This window comes from Numida meleagris, chromosome 5 (assembly GCF_002078875.1).
Source record: "Numida meleagris isolate 19003 breed g44 Domestic line chromosome 5, NumMel1.0, whole genome shotgun sequence".
Classification (NCBI taxonomy): Eukaryota; Metazoa; Chordata; class Aves; order Galliformes; family Numididae; genus Numida; species Numida meleagris.
In genome coordinates this window covers 61,609,855-61,626,378 of record NC_034413.1, presented here as the reverse complement: position 1 = coordinate 61,626,378, position 16,524 = coordinate 61,609,855, and the positions used below count along the sequence as shown (strand labels likewise).

General features: G+C 38.8%; 1 protein-coding gene across 3 annotated transcripts in view; it reads left to right on the top strand.

Moving 5' to 3' along the window:
• MYLK (myosin light chain kinase) overlaps positions 1-16,524 on the top strand; it is a 191,305-nt gene that overhangs the window by 87,719 nt on the left and 87,062 nt on the right. The window contains exons 8-11 of one of the 3 annotated variants that reach the window (XM_021400604.1): positions 138-712; positions 2,217-2,420; positions 3,412-3,546; positions 9,004-9,156. In XM_021400604.1, the coding sequence (XP_021256279.1) occupies positions 138-712; positions 2,217-2,420; positions 3,412-3,546; positions 9,004-9,156 (1,067 nt within the window). Of the gene's footprint in view, positions 1-137; positions 713-2,216; positions 2,421-3,411; positions 3,547-9,003; positions 9,157-13,292; positions 13,518-16,524 lie in introns of those variants that run through there. The other 2 variants (XM_021400605.1, XM_021400606.1) reach the window with 2 other exon arrangements.

Below are 16,524 nucleotides of genomic sequence, written 5' to 3'. Positions count from 1 at the left end.
TACGTTTGCCTCCCTGGTAACTAAAGGCTAATTAGTTCAGTTTCCTACTCAGGGCTTGGACATTTATATCATTATTGATAATAATAACTAGTCTTTATACAGAGCCATATATTTGTAAACTTATCATCTTCCTTCAGCATGCCACCAAAACCAACAACGCTTTCTACTAAAGCTATTGAAAACTCAGATTTCAAACAGGCAACTAGCAATGGGATTGCTAAAGAGCTGAAATCTAGCAGCACTGAACTCATGGTTGAAACCAAAGACAGGGTATCAGCAAAGAAAGAAACCTTCTACATCTCCAGAGAAACCAAAGACAGTAAGCAGGGACAGAACCAAGAAGCCAGTGCAGAACCTCTTCAAGAATCGAAAGGAGGAACCAAGGGACCTCAGGTCTTGCAGAAAACTTCAAGCACCATCACACTACAAGCTGTCAAAGTGCAACCAGAACCAAAGGCAGAACCCCAGACTACTTTCATCAGACAGTCTGAAGACAGGAAGAGGGCTGTGCAGCCCCTGATGACAACTCAAGAAAATTCATCTCTGACAGGACAAGTAAATGCAAGGAGTAGAGAAGCAGAAAACAGAGCTGGAGCCCGGAAGTCTGTAAAGGAGGAAAAGAGAGAGCCTTTGGGAATTCCTCCTCAGTTTGAGAGCCGCCCACAGAGCCTGGAAGCATCAGAAGGACAGGAGATTAAATTCAAAAGCAAAGGTAAAGGGTGAAAGTTATTAGAGCCCTGGGGTTAGTCAGGTTCCCCTTCTGTGCGGTAAAGCACTTTCTCCTTCTCTGCAAGTTGCCCTCCTCCTAAAGCATTTTGGAAATAAAGAATGAATTTCATGTTTCCACAGTACTCAATGAAATTTTCAAATCATTCCAAACAGTAGCATCCATGCCTTCTCTTCTCTGATGTTTCCTCAGAAGTAATCAATGTCACCCTTTCTAGAGAGTAGTTTTAGGACTCTATACAAGGGTGCAAGAGACTCAGCCTTCTATCCTTGTATCCTCTCCACTGAGAGGGTCTCCTGCAGAGTATTACACATCTTTTTTGCTGATATTCCTGCCCTCTCTCTTACTTTCTGCACCTTCCTCCAGGGCTGAGACACCGATACGGTGGATGAAATGTTTTGAGTTGAGAAGGAATGTCAGAAAGGTGAAAGTCCCAGCGAGACCTGCTTGTTGAAGAGAAGTGAGGGATGGTTTGGGTCACCTTTTCTGACAGCCATTCCTCTCCTCTCACCCACTGTAGCTACTGCCCCAAGAAGCCCAGCCCTCCCTGAGCACTGCTAGGACCAGTCTGGTTCTCCAGACCTCTGATGTAAGAAAAGCAGACAGTAAAGACATATATAGCTGTTTTGCTTTTCTGCATCCTGAAACTTTACTGTTCTAGGACACTCCCTGCTCTCTCTACATCTGAACCTCAGCTGGGTAAAAAAAAAAAAAACACACACAAAAACCCACAGTCACAGAGCAGTTGATGTTGGAAGAGATTTTTGGAAGTCATTTTGTCATGCCGGGCCACTTGAGGTGCTTGCTGAGGACTGTGTCCCAATGGCTTTTGAATATTACAAGGAGGGAGGCTCCACAACTTCCCTGAGCAACCTGTACCAGTGCTCAGCCAGCCTTACAATAAAGAAATGTTCTTCTGTGTTCGGGCAGAACCTTCTGTTTCAATTTGTTCCCATTGTCTCTTGTCCTATAACTGAACACCATTGAAAAGTGCCTGGCTTTATCTTCTTTGCACCTTTCTTTCATGTATTTATATACGCCTATAGCCTTCTCATATCTAATCAGTAGATTCCCAGAATGAGCAACCACAATAATGGTTTCAGTGGTAGGTACTATGGGACTGCAAAGTATTGCTAGGTACTCAGAAAAATCAACTTAGCAGGATAGGAAGGAATTGTGGTCAAGTTGCTTTTCTTTAATATTCATTTTTTGTGTGTGTGTGACTTGTTAGAGGAACAATTTTCAGATAGAGGTGCTTGTTGATTTTTCTAGTTACCAAACACGTGTTATTTTAAAGCTGGAGTGTCTGAAACATTTTGGAGGATCATGAATATCAAACTGTCCTTTTGAAGGTAGTTCAGTATATCACTTCCTCATTGAGGTTTCTACAATGATGTATGTGTAAATTATACCTACTTTATACTAAAGCAAATTGAATTACACTAAGGAGAATGCCTGTTCATAACAATTCAAATTCCTGATTGTTTAGTTTCAGGAAAACCAAAACCAGATGTGGAGTGGTTCAAAGAGGGTGCACCTATTAAAGCTGGAGAAGGTGTTCAAATTTATGAAGAAGATGGAACTCATTGCTTATGGTTAAAGAAAGCCTGCCTGGGGGACAGTGGATCTTACAGCTGTGCAGCTTTCAACCCCAGAGGCCAAACTTCCACCAGCTGGTTGTTAACTGTCAGAAGTAAGTTTGTCTGAGCCTGTCTACACTTTGAAAATTGTGGCTGGGCTTTTCCTACATTGTCAAAGGTTGGTCACTGCTAAACTCCTATTAGAATTTCTCAGTGCAGATTAATTCTGATTTCTAGTTTTGTCACTAATGTGACAAATAGCTGGCAAGCCACTTCCTTCATTGGTTTCCTCTCTGATATGTTTTTGTTGTTTGTATAACTAAAACCATCTCATCAAATGCTTTGAACAAAAGGAGGACTGTTCCCCATTGGGGTTTTACATTAGTGCCTGTATTTGATACAGGTTGCCAAAGATTTTGTTGTTGTTCTGCATACAGTTCTCTTAGAGTCGCTTAGAATTTCTGTAAGACACTGCATATCTGAAATGTTTTGCGAGCACAAACAGATCCTGTGCAGTAAAGCAAGAAGAAAAAAAGTGAAGGAATGAGAATTGCATGCTGCCAAATTCAAGTACAGCTCCCAGCAGCAAATAATTTTGAGCTTGAAGGCACTATGTTACTGGCCTAGTTGAAAGATTTGTTGGCCTCTGAGGAAATCCTGCCCTAAATTCTAATATTTTGACCTGGTTTTAGGTGTTCTCCTGGAGCTATGATCATGTTTATGCAATGTTTCTCTGTTTACTGTGTCTGAGTTTAAATTAGGATACCCCAAATGCTCTCACTTTCTGTCTCATGAGACATCTGTAAGCAGCATCCTTAATTCACCCTGTTTCACTGCCAAACAGGGGAAACCGGAGAAGTTCTGGGAGAAAACACGTGAAGAGAATTATTCTTCATATTCCTGGCACTGAGCAGTCTGTCAATGTGTTGCATATCCTTTTTTGTGATTGACTGCAACAGGTGGATTTTGTTTTTTTGCTGGTTGACATGGATTTAATCTATTAGCCCAGCCACGTCACCTAAGCGTACCTAGAAAAGGTCATGAAGTGGTAAAGGTATTTTGTCAATTTGGGCTAAAGAAACTATTTTCATTGTGGTTTTAAAGGGTCTAAAGTTGAAGAGATTGCTCCATGCTTTTCCAGTGTCTTGAAAGGATGCACTGTGAGTGAAGGTCAAGACTTTGTGCTGCAGTGCTGTGTAGGAGGTGTACCTGTGCCTCAGATCACATGGCTTCTCAATGGTAAGGAATCCTCTGGTATGCAATACACGCGTGAGCACACTTATATTCACAGTCTCAAATGCCACTCTGATCAGGACATAGCATGGCTGTGAATACTGGTCTCTTAACTCATCATAAGATAGTACACTAAAACGTTTATTTATATGCATGTAAAATGAAGAAATGATACATTTTAAAAGTACTTTTCTGTTTTACTGCAGTTTTCCAGTATGTTTAGGAGGGACTTTAGTGAAAATGTCATATGCGTATGAGTTTCCTGGGTTGTGTTAAATGCAGTTTTTACCATGCTGCAACAAAATCTGTGTTGCTATTAAAAGCTGAACTTCTGTGTGTTGAATCCCATGGTACCCCTACTCCTTTGTTAGGAGCCTCTACTCTGAGAATAGCAGGTTGTCATCATGATCCTGCAGGAAAAATATGCCCTAAGCAAACTAAGTGCCTTATCAATCTTTAAGGTTGAAAGGAAACCCATGCCTGATTCCACCTGTCATTCACCCGGGCAGGTCATAATTAATTTTAATATCTATATGCCCAAAATATTAAAATCGCAGCTTTTCTCATTCCTTGTCTACTAGAAAGATTTTCCTTGAGATCCCAATGCTGCACAGGAATGCTTGTCAAATGATTTAAAAATGATAAGTAAGATATTTTTTAATTTCAGGCTCTTCTCCCATGCTGTAATTAAGTAACTGAACATGGAAGCTTCCTTAACAGTCCCCTCTTAATATCAGAGTTAGACCCAAACATCTGTATTGCTTAGATTCCAAATAATTTCAGATACTCAGGGATTACACACTTTGGCTACGGGCTCTTTCCATTTGGAGTTATATCTGTTAAACACTAGACAGATTTATTCTGCTTAACCCTTGATCACTTCTGTTACTCCTGAAGCACAACTGATTTTTTGCAGACTCTCCCTGACTATCTTTTTGTATGCGTGATTTAAAGACAAAGTACAGCATGCTTCACCATAAAGCTATTTCCTCCAGAATTGCTTTAAAATGAATTATTTGTACATGATCTCTGTTTTTCTTAAGCTGCTTCAAGTAAATGGAATAACTCAAAAAGGTGGCAGGCAAATGAACCATGACCTTGCGATCGGTATGTTCCCACAGCCTGGCCTGTTCTCCTTCCCAATAGCTCTACGTCTAGAATAGAAAGGCCACTGCTTTATTTACAACATGAAACATATGTGAATGAAAGCTCTGATATTCTCCCATTGGAAATCATTTGTTTCTCTGTCTGAAGACTACTCTGCAGTTCCTCCTTTGCAGACTGGGGTAGAAACCCTGCGGCAACTTAACAATTGTGTCTTGCAGCACAGAAAAAGTAACTCCTACCAACAGGGTCATCTATTTCAGCTTCATGTTCCAAGGGTTCCCCATGCCCATACACAGTTCCTTTAGTCACTGAATGATGTAGTAATAGCTAGTTGTCTTCTACATCACGCAGAGCAGGTTTGTGCCTCAAATGATGTTCAAATTCCAAATGCAGGCACACATCTCCATTAATGTAACTTTGCCAACTAGAAAACCACTGTCTCCTGGAAAAAATACAGCCTAGAGATCAATAAGCAGAGGTTTCTGTAGGTCTTCAGTATGCACTGTGCCATCCTGCCATTTTTCTGTACATTTTTTATGCTTTGACCTTTCTCCTTTGACCTCAGCTGAGTGTGCACCTAGACAGGTATAACCATATTTTTATTGCTTCCAAGCTTCCAACTGCAATTGGATCAGTATCTTAAGGATAACTTAAGTTTTTAAGCAGTTTTTTTCAGATCATTGGATTTCAAACCATCGAAGGTTCTATAGGTGAAAGCCAGTGCTTTAACTCTGTTCTTAAATCAAAAGGCAATAATGATTCTGAGTAACAGAAGTACAATAAGCTATCATAATAATAAAAATGAGGGACATTGTGTATTTTTCTAAAGATGTACACATACTGCTTTCATTCTAGAATCCTAGAATATATCACTATATGTTAATGTTTTTCTGTCTTGCATCCAGTTGTGATATGTAACATTTTATATACCATTTTGATACAAATTTGAATAGATTATAAACAGTAGTTTCATGCTGTTAATTCCATGTACATTATTATTACATCATTATTCTACGTAACAAATTGGCTGCTATGATCTCCATTTGAACGCAAACGTGTCCATGTCTACTGGCTGGTTGATACTACAAACTGCTCATATTAATATCCAAAATCAAAAAAGAAAGTAGTATTTTCTCATCCTGAAACATTATTCCAAGCAGACATAACAACGCAAGTGGATAGAAATCTTTAAAAAACTGACCATATGAAGAAAACAATATATTCACAGTGTATAATTAGAGGCAGACAGATTTTGTTATAACCAAAAAATATGTGTGTTACAGTCTGCTGTCCGTACTTGGAATATAAAGTTTTTTCAGTTCATAAATGATAAGCTGCTGTAAAGAAACAAATAATCTCCTGAGAGCAATTGTACTGCTGTTCAAAAGATAGCACTATTTATGTGGCACGGAATGAGTAAAGTTCACAAGAAAATGTCAAATGTAAATTGTCTTCCATGCATGACAATGATAATTAATTAAATTTTTGAAAGGAATAGTGAGAGAAGTATGTATATTAGGTGAAATAATGAGTACAAGGACCACGTTAGCAAATCATAAGAAACATATCTAGAAGGCTGCTTTGGGAAACAAAAAAAAACACAAAACAAAACAAAAACACAAGATAAAGCAGAAGAGTCTGACTCCTAGGCTAGGCAGCCCTCCATACCAAAAAGCCTGGATGTTGCCTAGTCTGCCTTGGAGGGATCTCAGGGGGATCAACAACACCTGAGAACTAAAAATATTTACAACTCTTTATACGGTGTAACATTCAAGTACTACTTTAGATACTAATATTTTACCAGCTGTGACTGCATGCAAATTTAAAACATTTTCCAATCTGTTACGCAGACTGACCTCTCTTTTAGGTCAACCAAGCCAAAAAGTAGATTATGTAAGCTGCCCATTGTCATTAATTACTTCTTAGTATCTGTGTGGACAAGGAGTTGCTTCCATATTCACCTAAACTGCAGAAATAAAAGCTGCTTGGCTGAACTGTTGATTATATTATTATTATTACTATTATTATTATTATTATATTGATTTAAAGCTGTTTTCCAACTCTTAAAAGACTATTCTTTTGTCCCATTGCTCTAATTCTACTTCGTAATTTAAGTTGCTCTCTGAATTTTTGCCAATTTACTGGAAAATTCCCTGAAAGCAAGCTTCTTTTGTTTTAGTTTTGGCTTCACCAAAGCATTATAAATTGCTACACATTCTCTGTGTGGCAGTACTTTGGTACATAACTTCAATTTTCAGTAACTTCTTTTTAATTTCTAGGAATAAATCCTGTATCACTGTATTTCAAATGCCTTCCTTTTCATAGTGCTTTCCTTTTTCTTTTTTCAGTTGAATTGAAAATCTTTTTGCTGAATTTAAAAACAATATGACCACAACTTTAACAGAACAATTCTCTGAGTAATGTTTCGTTTTAGGATAGCTTTATGATCTTTCCAGAAAGCTTTTAATAAATGGGCCAGGGGAAATTTTCCCATCTTCTGGCATAACATGCCACAGTAGTAAGGTATTTTTGTTATTGTTTCTGCTGCCAAACTGTCATGGAGATTTGACTGCTCTGCCTCTAGAGAAGGGAACATTTCACTACTGGGAGAGTTGTTTTTATTAGATCAAAATATAAGTACAGTGGACATAACTTAGAATATTGCTGTGGGTTACTCATCAGGGCAGATATATTATTATTTATTTTCTAGGGTCTCATGAAAAGACAGAATGATGAACAATGCTTAAAAAAAAAAGAAGTTACAGTTTTGTTGAGTTGGAGTGGAAAAGAATATAAAGGGTACCCCTGGACAAATGTTGATATTTTGATTTGGGGACATATTGAAGGGGAACATTTTCTTTTTCCACAAAGAACACATATCCTATTTTTGTGCATTATCTTTTTTATTATGATGCATCATTTATCCTTAGTTTATTTCTGACCTGGTTATCATCATAATATCATTAGGCACCATTCATAGATTCGGGGTAAGAATCTCAGACAGGACTCCCATCATGTTAAGTAGTCTACATTCAGACCAGGAAGGCAGTCAAGCACCCCATGCTCTCATACAGAAAGCTTTCTCTGCTAAGACCTAAGCTCTACATTTACATATTTGGATGTAATGTTATTCTTATATGGAAAAATACATATTTTGTCTTAATCACAACTTACAACAGTCTGTTTAGCTGAGTGAAAGGGAGCTCAAGGGAACTAGTAATAAGAATATGATCTATGAAGGAGGAGGAGAGTGTTTATTCTAAAATTGGAGCCTTCTGGACAGTTGATTAAGGGCTCAACCCAGTTTTTCACGAGGTGGACAAATAAGAGAAGAGAATCATCTACCTAGGAATTTTATATTATTTTTCAAATATTGGATCAAGTTCATTATATACATGGGTTTCAGAATTGAATTTCATATGCAGACTGTCCCTAAATATTTTTGGTGTTGGGAATCAGAGATAAGAGAAAAATCTGGGCCATCATTTAATTTATCCTGCTGATACTGTAGAGCTGGTTCTAAGAATCCCCAGAGTTCTTTGTCCTGATTTTTTAAAGTCACTTTAGCAATGAAATTAATTTTTATCCTTCCTTTTGTTCATGATTTCCCAAGTGACAGATGTCACATCTCTTTCACCTTCTTTTCAGATGATACTAGTTTCTCTTTCCAGCATGGTGTTCATGAGCAGATCTCAGGCCCTCTTAAGCATAGCATACACTGGGAAAGCAACCAATGATGAGTCAGTAGTGGAAAGTATTTAATATGGGGAAAACAGATTGCAGAAGTATTTCAGAAAGGCTGAGATTGATGAGCGTTTCTGAAACAATAGCAAGGCAACTTTAACCAGTCTACATTAACATCTAAGCATGTTCCATAAAAATTTACAGAACCAGTTTCTTAAAATGTACTTCTTAATAGCTATGTCACTGTAGACCAGACTGTACCTGTCTGCTACCAGACTGTATATGCTCCAATGTAGATTAACTGTGTGGTAAATCAATCTCTTGGCTCCATCATGGATCTTACTGCCTCTCTCGGAATGTCTTCCATTGCAAAGTACATGATTTAAAGGGCTTCAAGTGCTTCATCACACCCAGAAGGTTTTGTACACTGCGGCAGCAGCTTGTTTCAGGCAAAGTACAAAATGGAGGCAATGTCTGAGCAAATACATGACATCTCTTACCTATCTGAAAGAGAATCTATTCCGAATACAAAGATAAACCCGAGAGCAGCATTTAGCTCTGCACTCTGCTGCACAAATTGCTGTTAAGCATCCAGATTTCAGTGAAAATAAGAAGTGCTTTTCAAACTTATAGCTGATGTATTAGGATAATTCTCTTCCACTCTCTCTGCAGAACAACCAATTCAGTATGCCCATTCCACCTTCGAAGCTGGAGTTGCAAAATTGACTGTCCAAGATGCCTTGCCAGAAGATGATGGCATTTATACGTGTCTGGCTGAAAACAACACAGGACGGGCATCATGCAGTGCTCAGGTCACAGTCAGAGGTGAGTATCTAAGCCTGCTGTAACTACTGCAATGATGCCAGCCATCATCTGAAAGAATCCTATGGATAAATTGTATGGTGAGAGGTAGTATCAATCAACATTATGCTCTTTATTCTTATAATTTGACCTGATATCAGTTTATACAGTTGTTTTATGGCTGCACATGATCAGACTTCACCTCCTCCTAGATTCAGGACTATTTGGTATTTGTCATCTGCAAGTTACTTTTTTCTCAAAGTATAATACTTTGTCACTGCCACTGCAACGTACTGATACAAATTTCATTTGTCTAGGACCAAATAATACCTGCCCCAAACCTGTGCACACAGCTTGGTGGGAAATGTACCCTAATCCCTGGGATACCAAGATTCAGCACTTCAGCAGTATGCCTGCCCCTATTCAGTCTATGTGAATCCACTTAAAACTCTAGGCAAACTCAAAATGAAAACAGAGTAATTCTGGTTAATCTGTGAGTTAATTTCTTGATTATGCAATTGGAAATGTGATACCTATTCTTCCCCCCCCCCCCCAAAAAAAAGGGCACAAAGTAAGAAAATATTGACTTAAAATAAGCCTGAACCTAATCTGTTCTCAAAGCTGTCATTTATAATTTCTCCAAAGCATTTCATCTGCATTAGCTAAGGGCAAATCAAGAGAACCCCACCTCAAGGGAGCAATCACTGACATGGGACCTGCTGATTCTTCACTGAGATGCAGAATCCAAAGAGACAGCCCTGATCTTACTAAGCAAATCTGAGTTATTTTAGGGTTAACATACAATACTAACATGAGAGCAGAAGTCACCTAGTTTTCCCAAGAGTTTTGTACTCTTTATGAGCTATTTCAAGCTACTTATTCACTGTTGCACTGATTTGAATCCCTCCTGTACTTTAGCTAGTCTAGAGCTCAAAAGCTGCATTGCTGCAGCTACTCTGCAATGGGGAGCTCATTCCTCCATTTTTCATCCCACTTTGTTTTCTTGGAGTCATGGAGTGTGCGAGGAAAAACAGGAGCAGAATTAAGAACATTCATGACAGGCTGTAAAGCCATGAGTTTAACATTTTTATAGCTTTAGCTCTTCTCTCCACTTCCTCCCTAAAACTCACTATGTTCCTGTTGTCATGAGGATTACAGTAACTTTCCTCAAGACTCCGAGCAATGTGGATTTACCAGACAGAAATAGTAATTTAAGATCTTGATTTCCAAATCTCTTTTATTTCCATCAGATCCTGTATCAAATACTTACTGGCTTGAGGTTTTCTTCTTTCCTCAGTGCTGCAGCTAAGGCTTCTCTAAATGCTTGGCTTTTGCAGAGATCACAGCAGGAAATCAGTGTACATGCAGGAAGAAAGAAAACTTCATAAATCCTCTCCTGACCAGACACTGATTTTTGGGATAAAGTCCGTACAAACTGTTTCTGAATTGTAACTCATCTCTTCTTTTTCATCTCCCACATGACTGAAAGTTTTCAGGTTTCGTGCAGTGCTCAGTTTGTTCATTCACTGCTAAAGAAATATTTTCCTTTTGTACCTGAAATCTGTTTGTATTTAATCTAAGACAGAATTAATCATCTTGCCATAGTATCAGAACAGTGTCAGAAGCCAGTTTTCTTTAACTTGCTGCTCTGGTACTTGGACACATCACTGAGCCTGTCTGGTGTTGCATTTCACTTCATATTGCCATTTCTGGCTTTGATGTTTTAATGCAGTGTCTCAAGGTGGGGCACAACCTCTACCTGGAGTGATTTGTCTGTTTGACAGCAAAACTCAGTTTTATTATTCAAAAGCAAGAAGCTCCACCTTCTAAATGCAAATAAGCACGAAGATAACTCAGAAAAGTCCAATCCTGACAGGAAGGATGATCAGTAACAATTTTTAAAGGGTAAAAAAAAAAAGGAAGCCTCATATTTGAATGATGCATTAACACACTTAAATCTACTAAGATGTTACAGGTATTTTCTGGCCACCTTTTATGTTCTTTCTGATCTTCTTTCCTGCATTCTTTGTCCTTCAAAAGACCTGTTACTTTGTTTTTGCCAGAGGAAAACTGTGGAATCATTATAGGAAACAACATTTTGAGACCCTATAGCCTATAAAGGGCTACTTCTCCAAATCCTATTAAAGATAGGGAGATTTGTTTCCCATACTTCGTTATGCTTTGCATCCAGCCCTGGATAACTACCTGGAATTATTGTGGCAAAGCATTCCTTACAAGTCATCAGTCTTGGGTTACTTTTGCTACCATATTATTAAGCAGTACAAATTCTGCCTATTGCCTGGCAACCTAAGTCATTCCTTGATTTTCTATGAAAAAAAAACCTTAAGGCAATTAACTTTTTGTTAGGGAGTTTTGTAATCTTGTTGAAAAAGTCTTGCACTTCATATGGATGGGGCATAGTGGTAGGTGTCCCTGCCTACAGCAGGGGGGTTGGAACTAGATGATCTTAAAGGTCTCTTCCAACCCAAACTATTCCATGATTCTATAATAAGAAATGTACTGGACTTAAAAATTAAGCATGTGCAAGCTAATCATTCAACTGAAGATCACTGACTAAATTGGCACAGGTCCATTAGGTAGTCTGAAGAAAGTGAGTTAATCAAGGTGAAGCTAATTCTGATCTTGTGAAACACTAAGTAGACTAAATTGAATCTTGACACTCTTCTGTCTGATGGTGTTTTCTTAACGCTGAGATTCAGGTTAGAGATGAACTCCAGAGAATGAGCCTAGCAGATAAAATGCTAGATTAATCGGTCTAATGCAAAAAATCCTGAGATGTGAGAAACTGTCCAGATTACTCAAGCACTTAGTGACAGACCTCCCTGTTCCTGGAGCAGTATCATTTGTCACTTTGTAAATGTTAGATTTTTTTTTTCCCATTTAAACTCAGACACCAGTTTCCGTACATAGAAAAAAACAGAGTTTGGGAAGCTGTGAGGCTGGTGTACAGGGTTTTCTGTAAGCTTTTAAACAGTATGTGAGTGTCTGAGTTGTCGCTGTTATTATATGTGCAAATTAGGCAATAGTGTTGTTGTTCCCATTTAATATTACAATTCATTTATTGTTTGCTGATATCAAATTTAGCACACAAGTCATCTTCTAAATACACTGTGCAGCCCATTTAAAAAAAAAAAAAAGCCAGCTCTTTAAGAGGCAGATGCAGAGTATATTCAGATCACCTGAAATGTATTGACAGTGATGATACTGATGGGGAAACTGAGGTTGAACATTAATATTAATCAGCTTTTTGCCAAGGTGTTTGAATTTTTAAATTAGTTTTTTATGAAGAGGAAATTCTGGTGAGGAGAGGTTAATTGACTTGAACATGCATAGAATGAGTCACTTACAGTGCTAATAACTGGTGTAGTTGGAACTGAAGTCAGCTCCGGTGGATAGCAGCTGTTCTTCAGGTATGCCTCACACCTGAGATAAGCATTCTGAGATTCACCTCTAGCAAAGATGTCATTCACACCAATACCTGGATGTGCTACACAAGATTGCAGAGGTGAGGGAGATTGGGAAGAGAGATGGGACATACAATGGATTTCATCTACTATTGGGCTGTAACAAATTAATATCATGTGTAGGAAGCTTTTGTTCTTTTGCAAACAGACTCTGCATGTAAAAGAAGCAGTTATTTCCTTTTTCCCATGTATCAAGCTGTAGTGCTTGTTACCTGTGGGCTGAATACCAGGAGAATGTTCTGTCCTGCACTTCTGCCCCACTGAAGACGACAAACAAAATATCTGACCTACTGAAGCTCTTCTTTCATCATGTGGTCTTCCTGAGCTTCCTCCTGCCAGACAGCAGCATCACCAGTTTCAAGGAGGGCACAAAGCCTGGGTGGTAGCAGCAGCAGCTTGGAGCGTGGGGGCTCTAGAGCTCTGCAGCCTCCCAGACCTGTTTTGCTGATGCTGGTCTTTTGTACATTGCTCTCTTGAATAGAGGCCTACTACTGCCTCCCTCAGTGAGAAAACACTATTTAGCAAATACTGCTGTTTCTGCTCATTGGCTCTTGACCTCATTTCTCCTTCCCTGCCAGCAGTGCACTTTCACATCTGTTCCCCTTTCTCCCCAACCACTTTCTGTTCACACATTTTTTTTAGTGCAGCTTCCCAGGCATAAGTGTCTATGTTAGGAAGCTTGTAGCCCTTGTAATCTGATTACTGTAGTCATTCATTGAGCATTGGACAAGCAGATTAGAGTCACCTGGAAGCCTGTCAGTGTCTCTGCTCTACTAACCAGTTTACCCAAGCAATGAAGGGAGATGCTTTCTGGGAAAACAGTTTGTTTTGCTCCTGTCACTCTTCCATCTGGTGTGAGTGGAACTATACAATATAACCAGGTGAAAGAAAGGCTATCAGGTAGGTATCTTTTCTTCCACTGATGAGAGATGCTGTCTCTAAGTCATGGGTTTTTTTCCTTTCTATCTCAGAATGACCTCTCGTAGACATTAATCTTTTTAAGGAGGTAATCACTGCAATAAGCAGCCTCTCTTTGAATCCTTATGAGAGGCTACAGCTATGTTTCTCTGAGATATATTTCTGCCTAAGGTAAGTGAGGTATGACGTCTAACTTGCCTAGAGTGATGAAATAATTGTGACAGCTTTTCAAAGCCTTGAAATAATTTGCTATGCTTGAAGTGTAGCAAAAATATAAAGGACTATGGAAGACTTTCCAAAATATACCAGTCTAGTCTTGTTAAATGTCCAAAAGACATTCCAGACCAGTAGCCTGGTAGAACTGCTTGGCTATGTAAGAATTGGTTCCGAGCTCTATGAAAATGAGGGATTTTTTGTTGTTGTTGTTGTTACTTCATTGAAAGGTCAGAGGTAAGCTGTCATAAGCAGAGCTAATATTAGCTATCAAAGAAACTCTGTTTCAGAGCTTTCAAGAGTGTCCCGAAGTTCTTGGTCCAGTGCTCTGCATGGGTCAATAACAGCTGCAATCCTCGTAAAACTGAGCTTCTTTTTTTAATAAATTGCCTTCTTTCAGCAACTCAGGCTCAAACATGAAACACAATACCAGCTAGAGAACAAAAATGAGGAACAAAAGCAAAACATGTGTAGAAGCTTTTAATGATTTAGAATTTGTGCCATCAATATAAGTGGTGTTCTCTAAAGACAGCTTTTTGATACAAACCATTTCCAGTAAAAAGGGAACCAAATTTGGATGCAAATGAGGGATGAGTGCTTGCAGAATGAGTTGTAGGGCTGGAATTGCATTATTTATTTATTTTTTAATGCAAAACAAAGCTGAGATGCTGAGGGAAAAAATGTCTAATTTAAAAAGAAAGTAAATCACCAACAACAGGAAAACCCCCTACATTTGATGATGTTTTCAACTGTGAAGTGGTCTGTGACCATTAAACTATTGATCACCACAATAACAGAAGACAGATGTTTTTTATAACATTCTTTGGGATGGCCCTGCAATGGCCAAGGGGCAGTCTGCTCCACTTTGGATTGCCAAAGTCTGTAATATTCTATCTTCAGCTGAAAAGTGGCAGTCATCAAAATGCATACAAAACCTATTAACTGAATATGTGCCTGAGTAATTTTGAAAGCATGAGCATGGTGCTACCCCAAAGAATGTTTCCAAGAATAGCTGATATGGACTAACTGGTGTGAGTTTACCTGGAGAAGGAAAGACTGAAGTGTCTTTCACTACTTCATTAGTGGTATCCTCAGGGATGCTTGCACTTTCTGTGACTGCTTGTTCCTGTTGTGCATCTATTGTATTTCTCCTCACTCAAGGCCCATGTTTTTTTTTTTATAATTAAAATGATATCTCAGATCAAGGTGCATTGCAGTGAAGTTACATTCTACCTATGCAGCCACAGAGAAATCGTGCATGCAGAAGTGAAGTTCTGTCTCAGCAGTACGCACATTTTCACTGCTGGGTTGTTCTGGCATACACAAAGCAATTTTCTGAAGTTGTCTGTGTCAAACTGGTATGATTGCATTTACAACAGTGCTATATTTGTGCAGGTATCAGAGTGCATTTCTAGAGGGCTAACTAATGTTGGGGAATTTGCTAGCAGTGGGCCAACTGAACTGCTGTATAAATGCATTTGGTAGATACACAGGCTCTCAAGCCTTCCATGGATTTGCTCTCTGTGGCAGTGACAAAAGAGCCATCACTTAATGTAAATAACTCACAAGCAGTGTTAGTCATTAGTAAGGCAGATGGTTCTGAAGGCAAAAGCAAACAGCACTTTGGCTGCAAAAATTTCCAGTGAGACTGCCGCCAAGGGATTTGGTCTGCTGACTCTGAAGAGATCTGCAGTGAAACCAGCAGGCAGCTTTGTATCTTTGTCCTTTGCAGTCTAAATTGAGATTTTTGATCGTGTTTCTCCCAAATTGTTGGTCTTACTGATATTGGCAGTCTTTTGATTTTGGGATTTCTGGAGTGGCATCTCTTTGAAATGCCATGGTTTGCAGTTGAAACTGAGTAGACAAAGCAGAGGTTAAAAATCCTGAATACCTGGATAAATACCATGCAGAGGGAAAGACTCAAAGAAGAAAGAGCATATATGCAGCTGCTGCAGAGGCTGGATTAGTCTTGCAGTGTGCAGTAAACTACATTGCTTGCCAGACTGGAAAAAGTGGAACTCAGCTTCCTCAGTATGACCTTCACCACCCTGGCTAGTATAAGGCTGAGCTTAATAGTATTTCTGTGTAATGCAGGGCACAACAAACAAACTATAATTGTAAAGCATCTCTCAAGCATATGTAAACCTTGCCTTCTATGCACAAAACCAGATTATAACTGCAGAAAGAATTGATGAGAGATAGATGTGTAAAAAACAACAGTAGGTCACTAAATGTCTAGTTCTTATGACTGCTGCTTGCAAAATGGCATACCCACCTGAGATCTTTAATAATGCAAAAACGTCCCTGCATGTCTCAAGTGTACAGAAGTCTCATTTTTTCATTCCAGTATGTATCAACTCTGCAGTTCTTGGGAAAATGGCAGAGAATGTTTTGACCCTATCACTTTAAGACTGAGACAGATGAGATAAGTGATCTAATATCAATTTTCTGCCTTATCAACTCAAAAAAGTAACAGATCTTATAGTACTGTTAATGTGAGATCTAGTAACAACTAGATTTATTTACACTGAAAATGTCTGGGGAGGTTAAACTCTTTTCAAAAAGTGTAATTCAGCTGGCCAGGCTGCTTTACAACTCTGGCTATGCATATATGTGTGAATCTGAATCCTGCTTTAAGAGATCTTTGTGGAATCTTCTACTCTCTCTGAGCTTGCTCACATGGAGAGCTTTTTGAGCTAAGCATTCTCCCCAGCTCAGTTGACATATTAGCCTCTGAGCCAAAATTATATTTAAACACCATAAATGGTAAATGTTG